The sequence below is a fragment of the Lepisosteus platostomus genome, chromosome 7 (genome assembly GCF_059453375.1).
Source record: "Lepisosteus platostomus isolate fLepPlt1 chromosome 7, fLepPlt1.hap1, whole genome shotgun sequence".
NCBI lineage: Eukaryota > Metazoa > Chordata > Actinopteri > Semionotiformes > Lepisosteidae > Lepisosteus > Lepisosteus platostomus.
In genome coordinates, this window is record NC_142617.1 from 6,196,839 (window position 1) to 6,212,081 (window position 15,243).

Here is a 15,243-nt window from a genome sequence, read left to right on the forward strand (position 1 = left end):
TATAAACAGATTCATGCTGCTTCATCTGTTATCAGGACATCTGACAAATCAGATGGATAGACACGATCGTTACAATCCCAGGCCTTCTGTTTGCAGCAAGCACTTGACATAACATTGCTAGAGATCATCCCACATTTGTTCTTTTCCAAAACAGACGAGAAAAAGCCATAGCCCCCAGTTTCTGGTTGATTCCTGTGTGCTTTGTGTGGGCATGGTTTGCCTATTCCAAACAGGGACGGCAGTCTACACGTCTGTGTATGTGACGGGTGTAGAGGAACTACTCAATGTACCGTGTACAAGGCACTGTAGTGGGGGTCAAAGGTCTGAGGGCAGGAAGTTTCTCTTGCACAATCGAACCTTACATTGAGGAATTGCAAAATAAGCCTGCAAGCAGAGGAAGTGAATGAATTCAAGCGCCGTTCTTCGGCTGCCGCCTGCGTGTCCGGAGGTCGTGTGCCGTCTCCCCACAGACCACCATGAAGGTTCAATTTGCGCCTTTAAACATTCCTCGAACCAGGAGGCTGCAGACCGCAGCCGTGCTGCAGTGGGTTTTCTCCTTTCTTGCGCTGGGTAAGTCCTGCTTATTTACACCTTCCTCCTTGAACTTCTCCGTCTGAACTCCATATTCAGAGGGCTACTGGTTAAGACGTCGCTTTTGTCAGCGTGTTGGCTTCCTGTTTTGGGGGGGGGTTAGGCAGCTCCTTTCCTGTTGCATGCATCCATGTGACAACGGCTGTCCCGAGAATTACTGCCCTGACGGTTTCTTACAATTCCATTCGTACAAGGCAGCGCTGCTCCCTTCCACCTCGGTTTTTTTCAGCAAAGCTTTGCTGGAACGAGGCTGAGAAATACGTCCCAACTCATTCATTAACACTGCAGAACCTGAAAAAACATCTTTAATAAGAAACATATCTGTACACGAAATAGCGGTGCCTGCAATACTGTTCACACAAGCGGTAGTAAAGAGAGTCCCGCCAGCTGAAGTGTGTTTGGTTGAGGTGTTATGGAGTCTCATGTGCTGGCGATATTTCAAAATAAATGATCTGACACTGGCAGTGGTGGAAGAGGCAAACACAGCATTGCAAGTGTCAGGCCCTGCGTCTTGTCTTGTCTTGGAAGGAGACTCTGGATGCCTACTGTCTGGGGCCGTAAACTGAATGGATTTGTGCGAAAGAGAAAATGCATACTGTGCATTAAAAAATGCCCATTACAAAAAATGTACAAAAAATTAGTAAATTAGTGCTGGAAGTGCAGTCCATGGGCAGCACGGTGGGACAGTGGTTAACATCACTGCCTTAGAGTGCATGGGTCTGGGTCAATGGGGTCTAGGGTGCGATCTGCGTGAAGTTTGTATGTTCTTCCCATGGTTGTGTGGGCTTCCTCCTTATACTCTGGTTTCCTCCCGGAGTCCAAGGACAGGCTGGTAGGTTAATTCCCTTCTGAGAAGACTGGGCCTGGTGTGAGTGTGTGTATGTTTGTGTCACCACCGACATCATGGACATTTCACTGGTGGGTGTGACATCCCATCCTAGCGACTCTAAACAGTATACAATATTCTCCATGCTCGTTTCTCCCTGTTGGCAGTGTTATTTTCATTTTTTCTAAGGTTCAGAAACAGTTTTAGCTTTCATTCTTATGATAAAACAATTGCACGGTGGAAATAACAGTACTGTGCATCAGTATTATGCGATTCAGTGCTGCACCAGAGTGTCGATCAAGCACGATCAAAGAAGTGGCTGCAGACTTCTGGGAACGCCTGCCCTGCACCTGCAGGCTGGCAGACTGCTGCCAAACACAGCCAGGCCTGTCTGTGCCGCTTGGGCCTCGTCTGAACAGTCATTTGTCAGCAGGAAAAAGTGCTCCAAACCGTTCTGTATTTCTTACGATTCCCATCATACCTGCAGTATTGCGGTGTCATCAGAATGTCAGTGATGCAGACTCAGGCTGATCTGTATGGAGTGGCACCTCATTTACTCTCCAGTGGAGCCTTTCTGCACATCAAACACTATTTGAGTTCTGTGTCTGCAAAAAACAAACAGGCAGGAAAACATGTACTTTTACATTTATGATGTCGTTTTCTCTATGAGGAATAAATGCCGTATCCGTGTTCCTAAGCTCATTGACAGAGAGAGGATGCTGTGTGCACCAGTCCTTAACTGGGTTATTGTCTTCTCAGCGCAGTGCTGCTACGTGCTGTTTTTCGCCCTGATCTTCACTCGATTCTGGCTGATCAGCGTCCTGTATGCCACCTGGTGGTTTATTGACCGCGATACACCATCTCATGGGGGTAGGAGACTCCCCTTCATGAACAATCTGCCACTGTGGAAGTATCTCCGGGACTACTTTCCTGTTAAGGTAAGACACCTGAGTCTCATTCGCTCACTGGGCTGAAGGCTGCGGAGGATGAAAGGCGTTAGTCCGAAGAGCAAGCATTGAATCTTTTATGGGATTTCAAAGTCCCACCAGTAGAAAATGTGTATGCACTCTGAATCCGGGCTCCTTGCCACCTTCGGAGAGGAGGAGGGGAAGATTTTCACCCAGTAGGAACATTAGCCTGCAGAATGGCGTGTGTACATTGTTGGACTGCAATACCCAAATGCCACTTACACAAATATTCAGATCATAAACAGTCAAAGGGTGGCCTAGGTCATTTAAAGCAGGCACAGCAAAATATGGAAAAAGTTCTCCACAATAACAGCATCACCGATATCAGTGTGCAGCATCAAAAAGAAACGTGGAGAGTTAGTTTGAGGGAAAGTTGCAGTTTGTTGCTTTTCTTTTAATGGGCGATTTGCGTGCTGACTTAGACCACCCGTGCTCTGTCTGTGGTTGTTAACAGTTTTCTCAGTCAATTTCTTGTTGTCAGTTGACCTTCTCACCTTTGCCTTTCTGTCTGTGCAATATCAAATTAGTCTGGCTGTTGCGATTGGGGAATTCATTCTAGAAGGTACTGTAGCCTGTTGCTGTCATCCAAAACTGCCTTATAGCTTTTTTGGTCTGTAAATAGTCGGAGATAAAGAGCACCCTTGACAGATAAGATAAGGTAAGTGTACAATTAACCTCCGTATCTCAGCCCATTACAGCTATATTTCTCCTTCAGACACATTTCTGCAATTCTTCAGATCTGCCTTGAGAAAATATTGCAGATCAAAACACTATTTTAGCTGCTCGGCAGTTTGTTTTTTATTAACAATAAATGTATTTTTTCTTAATTATTGTTTCCCACACATTAGCACTAGTAAGTGACCCCTCTCTCCTGAAGCATAGATTCTGCTAAGCAGCATGTTCCAAACTATTTTTTTTTAGCAATTGAATGTTACCTTTCTCCATCCTGTTTATTCTTAGGTATGGAATACATATATGGCTGGGATTTTAAAATGAATTTCACCTTAATTTCTGGTATATTCCATTCCCATATGGAGCCATTTTATCTTGCCTTCACAATAAAAGCTATATCTCATGCTCTGCCCTGTAAACATCGTCCTTGATGGAAATCAGAGATCTTTGCATTTTGGACTCTCGGTGAGAGGGGCACATCTCAGCCTGCCAGAAGATCTCTCTCAGCTGCTCTGGCACCGACTGGCTCCTTGTTCCTCTGCCAGGGCCCGGCGCACACCGGGGCTGAAGGGTAATTGCTGCAGTCATGTACTGTTGGCTGTAGAAATACTCAGTTTCTAGGATGTCTTTACAAGCCTGTGGCGGCCTGATTGTTCCTGTAAATTAATTTATATCCCAGGGAGATCCTGCTGGTTGCTCTGTGCACAACACTGTGAAGACTAGTTCAGTTCTTTATTTCCAAATGGAGGTTCAGCATAGACGGTATCCAGAACTTTCTCGTGAAATGCGTGAAAGGAAACATGTAATGTGAGTGCCAGTCCAGTCCAGGCAAAATAAACACCAGGACCATTGGTGAAAAAAAAAAAATAACTGGCAGAGTGAGTTATTGCCAGCTCTTTAAATCTTTCACTGCAGAACATTTGGTAATGTATTATTTATAGCACACATCTTAGATTTGCAGTTTGTGTTTTGTCTATTCGTGTACCTCACATGTTCTGATTAATGGCTTTTGAGGCCTGAATTGCCACTGGTTTACCTTGTGCCAGTCTGGCTTGTGTTGTGGTGATTATAAAAAAAATGTTTTTCAGAAATTTCACTACAATAATAATAATAATAATAATAATAAACAAAAAAACATGTTCTAGATGTTGGGATTTTACTCCCAGACTTTATGTGCATGCTTGAGTGACATTGTGGCATGCACCTAAGTGCTGCCACTGTACACAGTTCTAGGGTCCTGGGTTCAATTCCTGCCTGGGCACTTTCTGTGTGGAGTGTGCATGTTCACCCCATGCTCACATGGCTTTTCTAGCTGCCTCCCTGGGTGTGATATTGCAGCCTTTAAAGCATCCCGTCACTCTGTGATGGGTATGGTGTCTCGTTAAGCTCTGTGCTTCCAGTAAAGACGTGTACTGTCCAGTATATACAGCATACAGTACCTAAATATAATTTTTATTGCCATGACCCTTACAGGAATAAGCCATTTTCTGATAATAGTTGGATGGATATCGATCCTGATTGACAAATGGTATAAAGTCAGAAATTGCTCGTGCAGAGGTGCTAGCCAACTGTACCAAAGATACAGAGCAAGAAGAGAGAAGAGAGCTCCAAGCTCAATTCTGGAGACGGAGAGCAAATCTGGCTGACAGACCAGTAACCATAGAAACCTTTAGAGTTCTATATTTTAGAATTAATCTGAATATTGTAGCCAAGTCGACGCTATGGAAATGCAATGGAAACACGACAGATTACAGGCTAAAAAAACTCAGAGCATGTCACCGCAGTTGACTGGTTTAATCTAGTTTGGGGCTCATCTGTGCATCAGAATCCTCACTGGTCTGGACAAGCTGTCATTTTTGTCCTCAAGTTCAGCTGGCAGCTCTCATCAGTGTGATTCCAGTTTTCTTACATAAGTACAGTTCATGGATTTACTAATACTAATACTAATACATACTAATAAGGATTGCTTACTTAAAAGAAGAGGCGTAATAAAAATGCTTTCTGAAATGTAAAAAGTACAGTAGTTGCAGTCAAGACCACGTGAAATTTAATATTTTAAATAATATTTAAATCAACTATAACTGCATAATGAAAATTTGATGTAGGGTTTATTAGTGCTTTCTCTTTCGTCTTTCACTATTTTTCGGTGGACTTTCAGTTAAGGTGTGTCTGTGTTTCTTTGGCAAGCATAAAAATATAACTAACATTACTTTCATTATGACAAGTGGGCATAACTTGTTGAAAAATAAAATAAGTACAGAGCAGTCGAAACATGGGAAATCGCGTGTTTTGTAATCACACAAAGTATTAAATACAGATTTACATTCAAGTCTCTATGTGCCACAGTTGTTGAGGAATAGACAGGACAGTTCCTTCAGAAGCAGGTTATATTAGTAATATTTGGCAGAAGCAGCACAACACAATGCTGCCACATTCTGGTCGTAAACGGTACTACACAAACCCCGAGAAGAATTTCTATAGGATTTTTAATAACCTCGAACAACACGAGTAACTGTAGATTGGTTTTGTTCAGGACAGAGTATATGATGAGCTATTGACTTCTAATGTTAATAACAAGGGAGTGCAGGTGTGACATTATCACTGAAGTTTTATTTTTAAAATATAAAATATTAATGAAATATACATTATTTTACTCTTATATATTTTGGTCAAATAAAAGTTGCCCTAAATCTACAAATGTTCCCAAACTGTACAAAACGTAGTCATTAAAGGAGCACACAAAAGTGCCTACAATTGAACAAGGAGTTGAATATTGAACACTCTGTTATTCTTTGTTATCTTTTACTCCTGTCCTGTGGACTTTCAGTAAAGGCGTGTCTGTGTTTGTCTTCCTCTGGATGCCTGTTGTTCTGACCCTTGTCTAACTTTTTGACCTCAATACCAGATAGCTGTTAATGTTTTCTGCGGGACAAGCACTGAGAGCAAAACAGCACCAAATCTTCAAAGCCTAGTACACACATCAAGGATTTTATTCTTTCTCCAGTTGTTTGCAACAGGATTGGAACTAGGGGCTCTGACACAATGTCTGTTTGGTGTTTGTTGCAGCTTCAGTAGTCAATTTAATCAATTAGCCAAACTATTTACTTAGATTTGTCAGAATTTTTTTAAGCTCTTTTATGATAGTTTACTCAACACATTTACATGATTAAAGGTAGATTCATATAACTCCACAGAGCCAGGTTGCACTGTTCTTTTACATTTAAGTAGTAAATTCACTAATTGGACCAACTAAGTAGTTGAAAGCCTGGTTGGAACAAAAAAATCTAAGACACTGTGCTGTCCAGGAATTGAGTTTGAACTAGAGGTATTTATGGGTTACAGATGGAACAAAAACTCCTAAGCTTCATCAAGTTTGAAATGGAAAAAATCAACTGTTAAAATCAACCACCTTAAAATCAACTGTTTTAATCAGTGGTTGTTTTATTGAAGCCACTTAAATGCTCAAAGAAAGAAGACCAGAGCAACACTCATACCAAATTCATTTACCGACAATAATAACTTCTTATAACAATAAGGATAAAGTCTTGGCACTTCAACCTAGATCAGAAAAAAAAAACCACAAAGATATACAGTAAACACAGATAAACACAAGCGTCCCCTTCACTCTTTAGATACAATAAACACTTCAAATGACAAGCGTGTGAAAATGTAACTTCTAATTATTTTATAATACCTAAAAACATTATTTCAGAAAGAATTTGATCAAGTCCAAACAGAAAATGAAAAACCATCATTCATTAAGTTTTATTATAAAAAGGAGCACTTCATTCTACAGCATGTGCCACCCAATCAATCTGACCTGGATAGAAATACACCAAATACTACAAATACTGTACATCTGTCTTACTTGTCACGTCACTGCACTGAGCACAGTGCCTTGAATTCATACGTCACGAGATTCTTGCTTGTTACTCGGGCACAGTTTGAAGGGTGCCGAAGGGTACTGTATCTTGCCTAATCCACTGGTTTAGACTCCAAGCAGAGAGGAGGGTTTGGGTGTTTGTCTTCTTGCACTGGAGTGTGCAGCAGGAGCCCTGGTCTGCATATCCTTGGCTCATCTTTCAAGCCCGTCTACAGCTTTGCTCAGATAAGCCTGCTACTGTACCTTGGAAACTCCATGCAGTGTGCGTTTGACTCTTGGTTTGTAACCCAGAGTTGCTCACTGAAGCTCGGATTTGCTCCGCTGCTGCAATAAGGGCTGGAGGAGAAGATGTCCTCTGTTCGTCTCTATAGTTGCGGATTTGTTCGTGTAAATACTGTGCTGTATATGTCTGTCCGGTCATATCAAAAACTACATCTGGCTGTTTGAGTTTGGTTTCACCTGATTTTGAATGTTCCGTACATAGGCACAGTGGAAACATATGTTGTTCCCAGGCTAAAAAAAATGAAGTGGTATTAAAATTAAGTAGTGAATAATGCAGTTAGGTTTTTAGGAGCTGGTGGCCTGGGGCTTTCTTGGAGCAGAAATGCAGACCCCTTCTGTAGGGCAATGAAAACCTAAGAAGTGAATGAAGGGAGACGAGATCCCTTCATTCATGATGGAGAGTAAGAATGAGATATTTCAGACTACTCTGGTGACAGAGATACCCTTTAAAGGTGCAGAGCATGTATGCAGAGCTTTAAAAGAGGCACAGGGGATGGGGTGGTCTGAGCCAACATATGACTTCATGCGTCATCATGGAATGTGTTAAACAGCAAATTTCACAAGTCAAATGCGTATCCTGGAAATTCAACATCGATTTGGGAGAGGTTTATTAAATCTGTGACTGTCTCTGAACAAAATCCCTTTGTTTTTCAAAAAGGCTGGTTTGTATTCACTCTGTCACATCACTGCTTTCTGTTATAAATCCATCGTGTGGGGATTCTAGATATGATAAATGGCCTTCATGTGTCAAAGAAGACTCCTGCCCTACTGTCTGATGCTGATTTTAAAAGAATTTCCATCAATTAACCTTTAAAAGGCTTCCCTGCACATTTCCTCAATAATGTATAACTTCCTGTAGACATTACAACCATGCAAAACGCGAAATCTCTTAGACTTTCAAAGATGCAAAATTGATGAGACATTCAAATCTCTCACCTTGAATTATGCGCTCATAGGCTTTTTGTTCTGAGTTTAACGTTCAGATTTGCAATAATATGTCTTTCCATGAAGGAAAATATAGCTAGTGCCTAAATTTTAGGGCTCAAGAACACTGTTTTGAGAATGATGAAGAAAATACAATTTAGCTGCCATCAAGTGACCAGATGGCAATGGATATCTGCTTCTGTATTCAAGTAGATAAGACTATCTCCCGCAAGCCAATACAAATTATTACATTTCTATTTGAAAAAGCCCCAGATCTAATGGAGTTTCCTTTTACACATTTAAAAAAAATGTGTTGCTCGTGGAACGTGTAGGTGAATTAATCGGTTGTGTGCATTTTGGTCATTCACGTCATTGTCCCTCATATCAGCACCTTCACCTTCCAGTTTCTCTGAGAAAAACAAGCTGTGAGGATGTTTTTTGAAAACGGGGCCCAGTGTTTGTAAACACTTAAAGAGCCTGAGCTGAAGAACAAGAGACAATGATTAATCTGTGGGGACAGAGGCCGTTGGCACAGGCAATGAAAGTAGTGCCTTTTGCTTCAAACAATGGGTGAGTGTTCACAAACACAGGCAGCCTAGTATCGGTAGACCCATTCCAATAGCCAATGTTTAAAAGATTGAGCATCAGCTTTTTAATTGACCAGTAGACCTTTTATTTTATAAATATAATACGCGAAAAGAGAATGGCTTCACCCATGAAGATATTACGTCTGTCACTCTCAGTATTCAGTCTCTGTCTGAGAATAATGTGTCCCGATCCTTATGGCTTCTTTGCTATAACATTACATAGACATTGGCTGTAAGTTTTACCTACAGTAAGACACTTTGAAATCCTCTTTGAAAGGTCATTCAAAGAAAGAAAGGTCAAAATAAGTCATTTAACTAATATCTTTCACTGAAGGAGGTGGTTACATTTCTGGGATCTTCTGTTAACTGTTCTGGCACTGAGGCAGTACATATTCAAACAAACGTACACATAAAACTACACATGTACTTAAAGCATCACTTTTACTTCAAAAGGGTGCTACTTTTACAAACAAGCTATGTTGGAGCTTTCATCACTTTCTGAGAAAATAACCCTAAGAAACCGGATCAGCATGAAATAACAAACCTTCTCTGTTTTTTAAAATGCATTTGATTGGGGTGGTTTTCTTTTACGCATTCTCTGAGTCACACAGTAAGTTCTGACGTGGAAATGTTTATGTAATATTTACGTAAAGTTCCTGTTGCTGCTGTTTTTAAAAGACAGAGGTTCTCAGTCCAGATCTTGGGAAAACCCTGTGTCTGCTGGTTTTTGCTTCTGTTGGGGCCTTACTAACCAAAGCGTATTACACCCAGTAATTAATCTGCTTGCTTGTTGAGACGTTTTTCCCTGCACACAATGTAAAAATACCCTAGTACGGCAGTTCTCAGTCATGGACCGGGGTATCTTCTGGTTTTGCTGCAGCCAAATGCTTTATCATAGGCTAATTTATATCTGTAAAAGTGAGACTCAGGACTGTTGTCATTCAGGTGTGGCAGGAGGAGAAGAGCAAGAGAAAAACAGAAGGAAAAACACTGACTCACCGCGGGAGTTGTCTGATACTCAATCAATTCCCAGTGTCTGTTCATTATCAATTGATCACCTGTTGTAGAGCTGTTTAGATGGTGATAAGGATTCATAAATAGCAAGGTGGGGAGAGACTGTATGAAGTTTTGCCTGATAAAGGTATTGGAAATAATGTACTTTATATGGGGTATTTTTTAAACCAGGTGCTGAGTGCAAAAAAAGTCTAAACCAGCAAGCAAATCAGATACAGGTCCCGGTTAACACTAGTGTTTAAGGGCCCAGTTAGGACAAAAACCAGCATACAGGTCGTCCGTGACCAGGACTGAGAGCCTCTATTACAAGATAATGATGCAATAAAAAAACCCAGATAGTTACTTAAAATGGTAACTTTAAAGTTACCATTGATGAATGTAATGCTTGGCTAATTAGTCAGGTTTTTGTTTTATATGGAAACATTGTGTTCTTCTTTTTGTCTGCTTCAATGTTATCAGGCCCTAATATTGTCTTGGCTTTGAACATTGTGATAATTTCAGCTGGGGGGGGGGGGTATTGATCTCAGAGATCTCTGACCTTGGACTCCTTCTAATCTCCAGCACTCTGAATACAAACAAGCACGTGCATTTTGTTTGGACAAGGATCCTACAATACATTGGCACTCATGGGGCTCACATGGAGAGCACTTTGGTGATGCCCTTGCCTTGACCGATCCTCACTCAACTGTGGGATTACCCAAGCCTGATGTTCTGATGTTTATCTCTCGCTGGGTCTCCAGGAAAGTAAAAAAAACAAGGTGGAAAGCAATGTGCCCGAGTACAAAAAAAGAATTAAAAAAATAAGATTTTTAAAAAGCACAAACTAAATTTGAATCGGATACGTCTCGGGAGACGCAAAAAAAAACCCATTTATTTGCCATATGTTGAGTTTTTCAAAAGCTAGCTTTTCGAAAGCAGACTTCTCCCCATCTTTAATGGGAATATCGGTTGTGATATTAACGAACTGTATGCCTGTGCAAGACCAAGTGTTGATATTACTGTATATTAAGTGGGGAGCTCAGGACATATCCTTATTTCATTCTGAACTTGTAACACAATTTCTGCTTGGGCTGCTGTTTCTCTGGTGCTCTGGCTGCTCATGTTTCTATACCGTGTGTCAGAGGCTGACCAACTCTTAGTTTGAGCAACGCCAGAGTCAGTAACATGGGTAACATGCCGAAACCCACTCTGCACCTCCCGCTGGTTCATTGCGATTGTGATTTCGGTGGCCGGCACGTTTCCATCTTTTAATTCCCCGTCGTTCCCTGTTTCCGGCCCCCAGCTGGTGAAGACGGCCGACCTGGACCCGAGACTGAACTACGTGTTTGGGTTTCATCCTCATGGGGTGCTGGTGGCGGGGGCCTTCGTGAACTTCTGCACCCTGTCCACCGGATTCCTGCAGCTCTTCCCCGGAATGACGCCCTTCCTGCTCATGCTGCCGCTGTGGTTCAGGGTGCCTTTCTTCCGGGACTACATCCTGTCTGGAGGTGAGGAGAAGGCGGCCTGCCTCTGAGACAGGGCGAGCTGCGTGTGCTGGGCAGAGACGGGGGGCATTTCTCAGGGCTGGTTAATGATCACAGGGGGGCGGGAAGGGTCCATTTCACCTCACGGGCCTTTTAGCAGCAAAGAACTTCCTGTAAAAACAAATCAATGCGGAATTGAAGGAATTAAAAAGAGGAGACGTTGGACCTGTGCTTTCCAGGACTGATCCCCTCGGACAAAGAGAGCGCCAGCTACCTGCTGCGGCGCCCGGAGGGCGGGAATGTGGTGGTCATCGCGGTGGGAGGGGCGCCCGAAGCCCTGGATGCCCGGCCGGGAGCCTTCACCCTGCTGCTGGCCAACAGGAAGGGGTTTGTCAAGTTGGCGATTGAGCACGGGTAAGAGCAGGGGCGGGTGTGACCGCTCCACAGGAAGCACTGGGGCAACGTGCTACTGGAGACTCAAAACTCTAGAACTGGACGTGCCTCAGAGCTCAGACGCGCAAGGGTTCAAGATGACAGATCCGCGCGACCGCTCGGTATCCTAATCGGGGGGGGGGGCTCTGAGAACGAGAGCTGGGCAGTGACGGTGCCATCTGTCCCGGTGCTCTCCAGGGCCCCGCTCGTCCCCGTGTTCTCCTTCGGAGAGAACGAGGTGTTCGACCAGCTGGACAACCCCCGGGGCACCTGGCTGCGCTGGCTCCAGGAGCGCCTGCAGAAGATGATGGGCGTCTCGCTGCCGCTCTTCCACGCGCGGGGCGTCTTCCAGTACAGCTTCGGACTCATCCCTTACAGGAAGCCCATCTTCACCGTGGGTAAGCCGGGTCAAAGGTCGGGGCCTTGGCTGGGTGAACAGGGCGGGCTGACAGACCTAGGCTCCTAGCGCCGGCGTGACTTCAATTCCCCACGCCTACCGGGAATTTCATTTCGGAGACGTGTGGTTTGCTTCTTTTGCCACTGAGGAAACGATGCGTTCCTCAATTCAGTTAGAGCAGTTGGAGAACACAAATTGTTCTTGGAAAGCAGGTGGGGAAGGAGGTCACTTTCTCCACTTTTCTGACATCTTTATTTTCCCAGGGCAGCCTCAAGGAGTAAGAAACACGGGCTGGGGTTGCAGGCCTTGGTGTCGCAGACTCACTACATTAAAATCGAATCCACTGCTGTGTCTCTGCTCATGCATTCCGTTAAATGAACAAAAATGGAATCATGGCTCGTTTGCCTGCATTACCTTAAATTAGTCAGGTTGTGTGTACTGACATGCCTGTGTATAATGCTGGCTCTTCAGCAATATACAGTATTTTATTCTGATATCATTATGACCTTCATCTAAGCAAAAAGGACATTTTCAGAATTCCTCCTTCAGGCTCAAGGTTTCCTCCTTCTGGTTTTTGGATACCACGCAAGTATTGTAGCACAGGGAGAAATGCAGTAATGCTGACCCTCTTTTTAAATACTGTTTCATTTGTGGACAGCAGAGAGCACAAATCATGTTTACTTGCTTTCCTTATCATTCTAAAAATGACCTAGATTATAGATTACTGAATCCCAGGGCCTTGATGTAATAAAATGTTTCTCATCCTCAGACATCTGAACAATTGTTTAAATAATTACAGTGTGAAGCCAGTAGCTAAGGCATTGAACTTAAACATTGAAGTGCTGAAAGTCTAAAGCTCTAACCAGGCAAGCACTTTGTGATTTAACTGAAGATGCTGAGTGAAAAAGATTACTACATAAATCTACATAAAGCACAAGCATTTTATTTACTATGTCCTGGAGTCGCATTAGTGACCTAAACATGGTGCATTTTGATGTGTGAGCAACAGGTATCATTGTGTGAGAAACAGAAGAGCAATGTGCTCAAATATAGGCACCGAGTTCTTTACTAACAAGTAGCATGTGTGCTGCAAGCTGTGGACAGGAAAGTATTACAGCCACTTAACACGATTGTGGGCCCATGATCTGGTACTGTATATCGGGGCTTTAAAGCAACTGCGTACTAATGTCCAAGTAGAATGTCATCTGGCGCACGGACAGGGCTAATACGCCTGCACTGCTTTCTTGTTTCCGCCTGCAGTCGGGAAGCCGATCAAAGTAGAGAGAAACGAAAAGCCAACCGAGGAGGAAGTGGACGCACTTCATGAGCTGTACATCGAGGAGCTGTGCAAGCTGTTCGAGGAGCACAAGGGCAAATACGGCGTGCCAGAAGACAAGCACCTGAGCTTCATATGAACCCTTTCTCACTGGAATCCTTTCTTCAAAAGAGCAGACGTTGCATCATCCCCAATCACATGCAAAGGGGTTTTCTTGTAAATCTTGCAAGTCTGTGTCACTCCCTGGAGGCTTAACTCGAAATGTATTTTTGTATGTAACAGACGGTTAAGTTAATAACGTCGTTGTTTGCAGTTGCCCAGACATTTGAGTTTCTTTGCCCTGACATTAAGCACTTGTAATAACACTGAGGTGTAAATCCAAACTCAGCGGTTCAACCAAGTTCACGAGTGCCTCTAACCTAATGAATGACTGCAAATGAGGCAAACAGGAGAAGCATTTATTTTGACCTTGGCGCCTGGCACGGGACCAGCGTGCTTTAGCCATTGTTTATGCGCTAACTTTGCTTAGTTTAGCCAGAATTGGTGTCTGTGTAACAAAATGTTGGATAAGGTTTTTATCAATTTCAGGCACAGAACTGGGAATTATAGTTTGTAGCTCTTGATTAAATGAATAAAGTTACAATTTACACATGACGTAATGTTGTGTTGATAGTGTACATGCCCCTTATCCAAGTCAAGGTGACGGTGATCGCGAATACTATACACAAATGGCAGCTGAAATACTTCTGTAGTGCTCCCAGGCCAAATTTGTACATTTATTCTGAATGTTAGCTCTCTGAACACCATGCTCATTCCAAGTATTCCTGTCTCGGGGGTCCAGCACAAACACAAACTGCAATGGGCAGCAGGTCTTTTTATTCAAACCCATGACATTACCACTAACCTCTAGAAAGCCGAGAAGAAGCCACAGAGGGTGCAGAGGGACAGGGAGGTTACTTGAGAAAATCACTGGAAGGTCAGTGTGGGACAGGACAACTTTTAAAACTGCATCTATTTAACAGACAAAAGCGCCAGCACAGACTCTCCCCCACAGTCGGTTTGCCAAGGAGCAGCCTGACTGGGCAGCTGCCTTTGCCACAGCTACAGTGTCTCTTCACGGCAGCTCAGATATCGTTGTGCTGCTACTGCAGCAGAACCAACGCTCTTGCCTGGACTGGAGTCCTTCCATACAAAAAGGCAATTTGGCTGCCCTTTACAGTTTTATAATAATGTCTGATTTATGGCAGAGATCAGTTATTTCAAAACTGCAGAGTGTCTCTGTCTGCAACTGTCTGTTGCAATATTCCAGACATTTAAAGACAGATGTCCAGGTGATATTTCAACAGAGCACGGTCACATAAAACATTTGGAATGAATGCTAACGTTTTGTCCTTGCGTGGTCCCTGAGAGTAAACTCTCAAGCACGTTGATATTTAACAATCTCTACGGCAACACCACTGAATGGTGTATAGTGAGTTGCACAAAATGACTACTGTATATGATTTTGATGTGCTATGTGAAGTGGCATATGATAAAAATATGATCTCAAAGCACTGTATAATAAGTTTAAGCAGGAAACAAACACTGTACATTGATATACAAATGACAATATCTTTAGGATCTTTAGGATTGCCAATGTGAAAACATGCATTTTGAAACAATATTTCACATAATTAATTATTTCGTTCACATAAATCAGTTTGTCTAGGAACAGGTCAACAAAAAGCCACAAATCTTTACCACACAATGTGGCTCAAGAAAGATGGGCCCATGCCCTCCTTTTGTTTGTAACCTTTCTTATGTTCTTGAAAGTGCAAAGCTAGCAGTTTTGGGGGAAAACAGCAGCTTTAAGTTGTGAGAAATGACTTGGACTCAGGACGAGTCCCCTAGATTTGGGGTCTCAGTTCATTCAGGAATTAAATAAAGTA

General features: G+C 42.9%; 1 protein-coding gene across 1 annotated transcript; it reads left to right on the forward strand.

Annotated features, from left to right (window-relative positions):
- The first annotated feature begins 341 nt into the window (after nucleotides 1–341).
- On the forward strand, nucleotides 342–13,590 carry mogat2 (monoacylglycerol O-acyltransferase 2). Its single transcript, XM_088638877.1, has 6 exons — nucleotides 342–570; nucleotides 2,177–2,355; nucleotides 11,030–11,234; nucleotides 11,450–11,624; nucleotides 11,841–12,040; nucleotides 13,300–13,590. Exons 1-6 carry the CDS (start codon nucleotides 477–479, stop codon nucleotides 13,452–13,454), a joined length of 1,008 nt encoding a protein of 335 aa, XP_088495003.1. The 5' UTR covers nucleotides 342–476; the 3' UTR covers nucleotides 13,455–13,590.
- The last annotated feature ends 1,653 nt before the right edge of the window (nucleotides 13,591–15,243 follow it).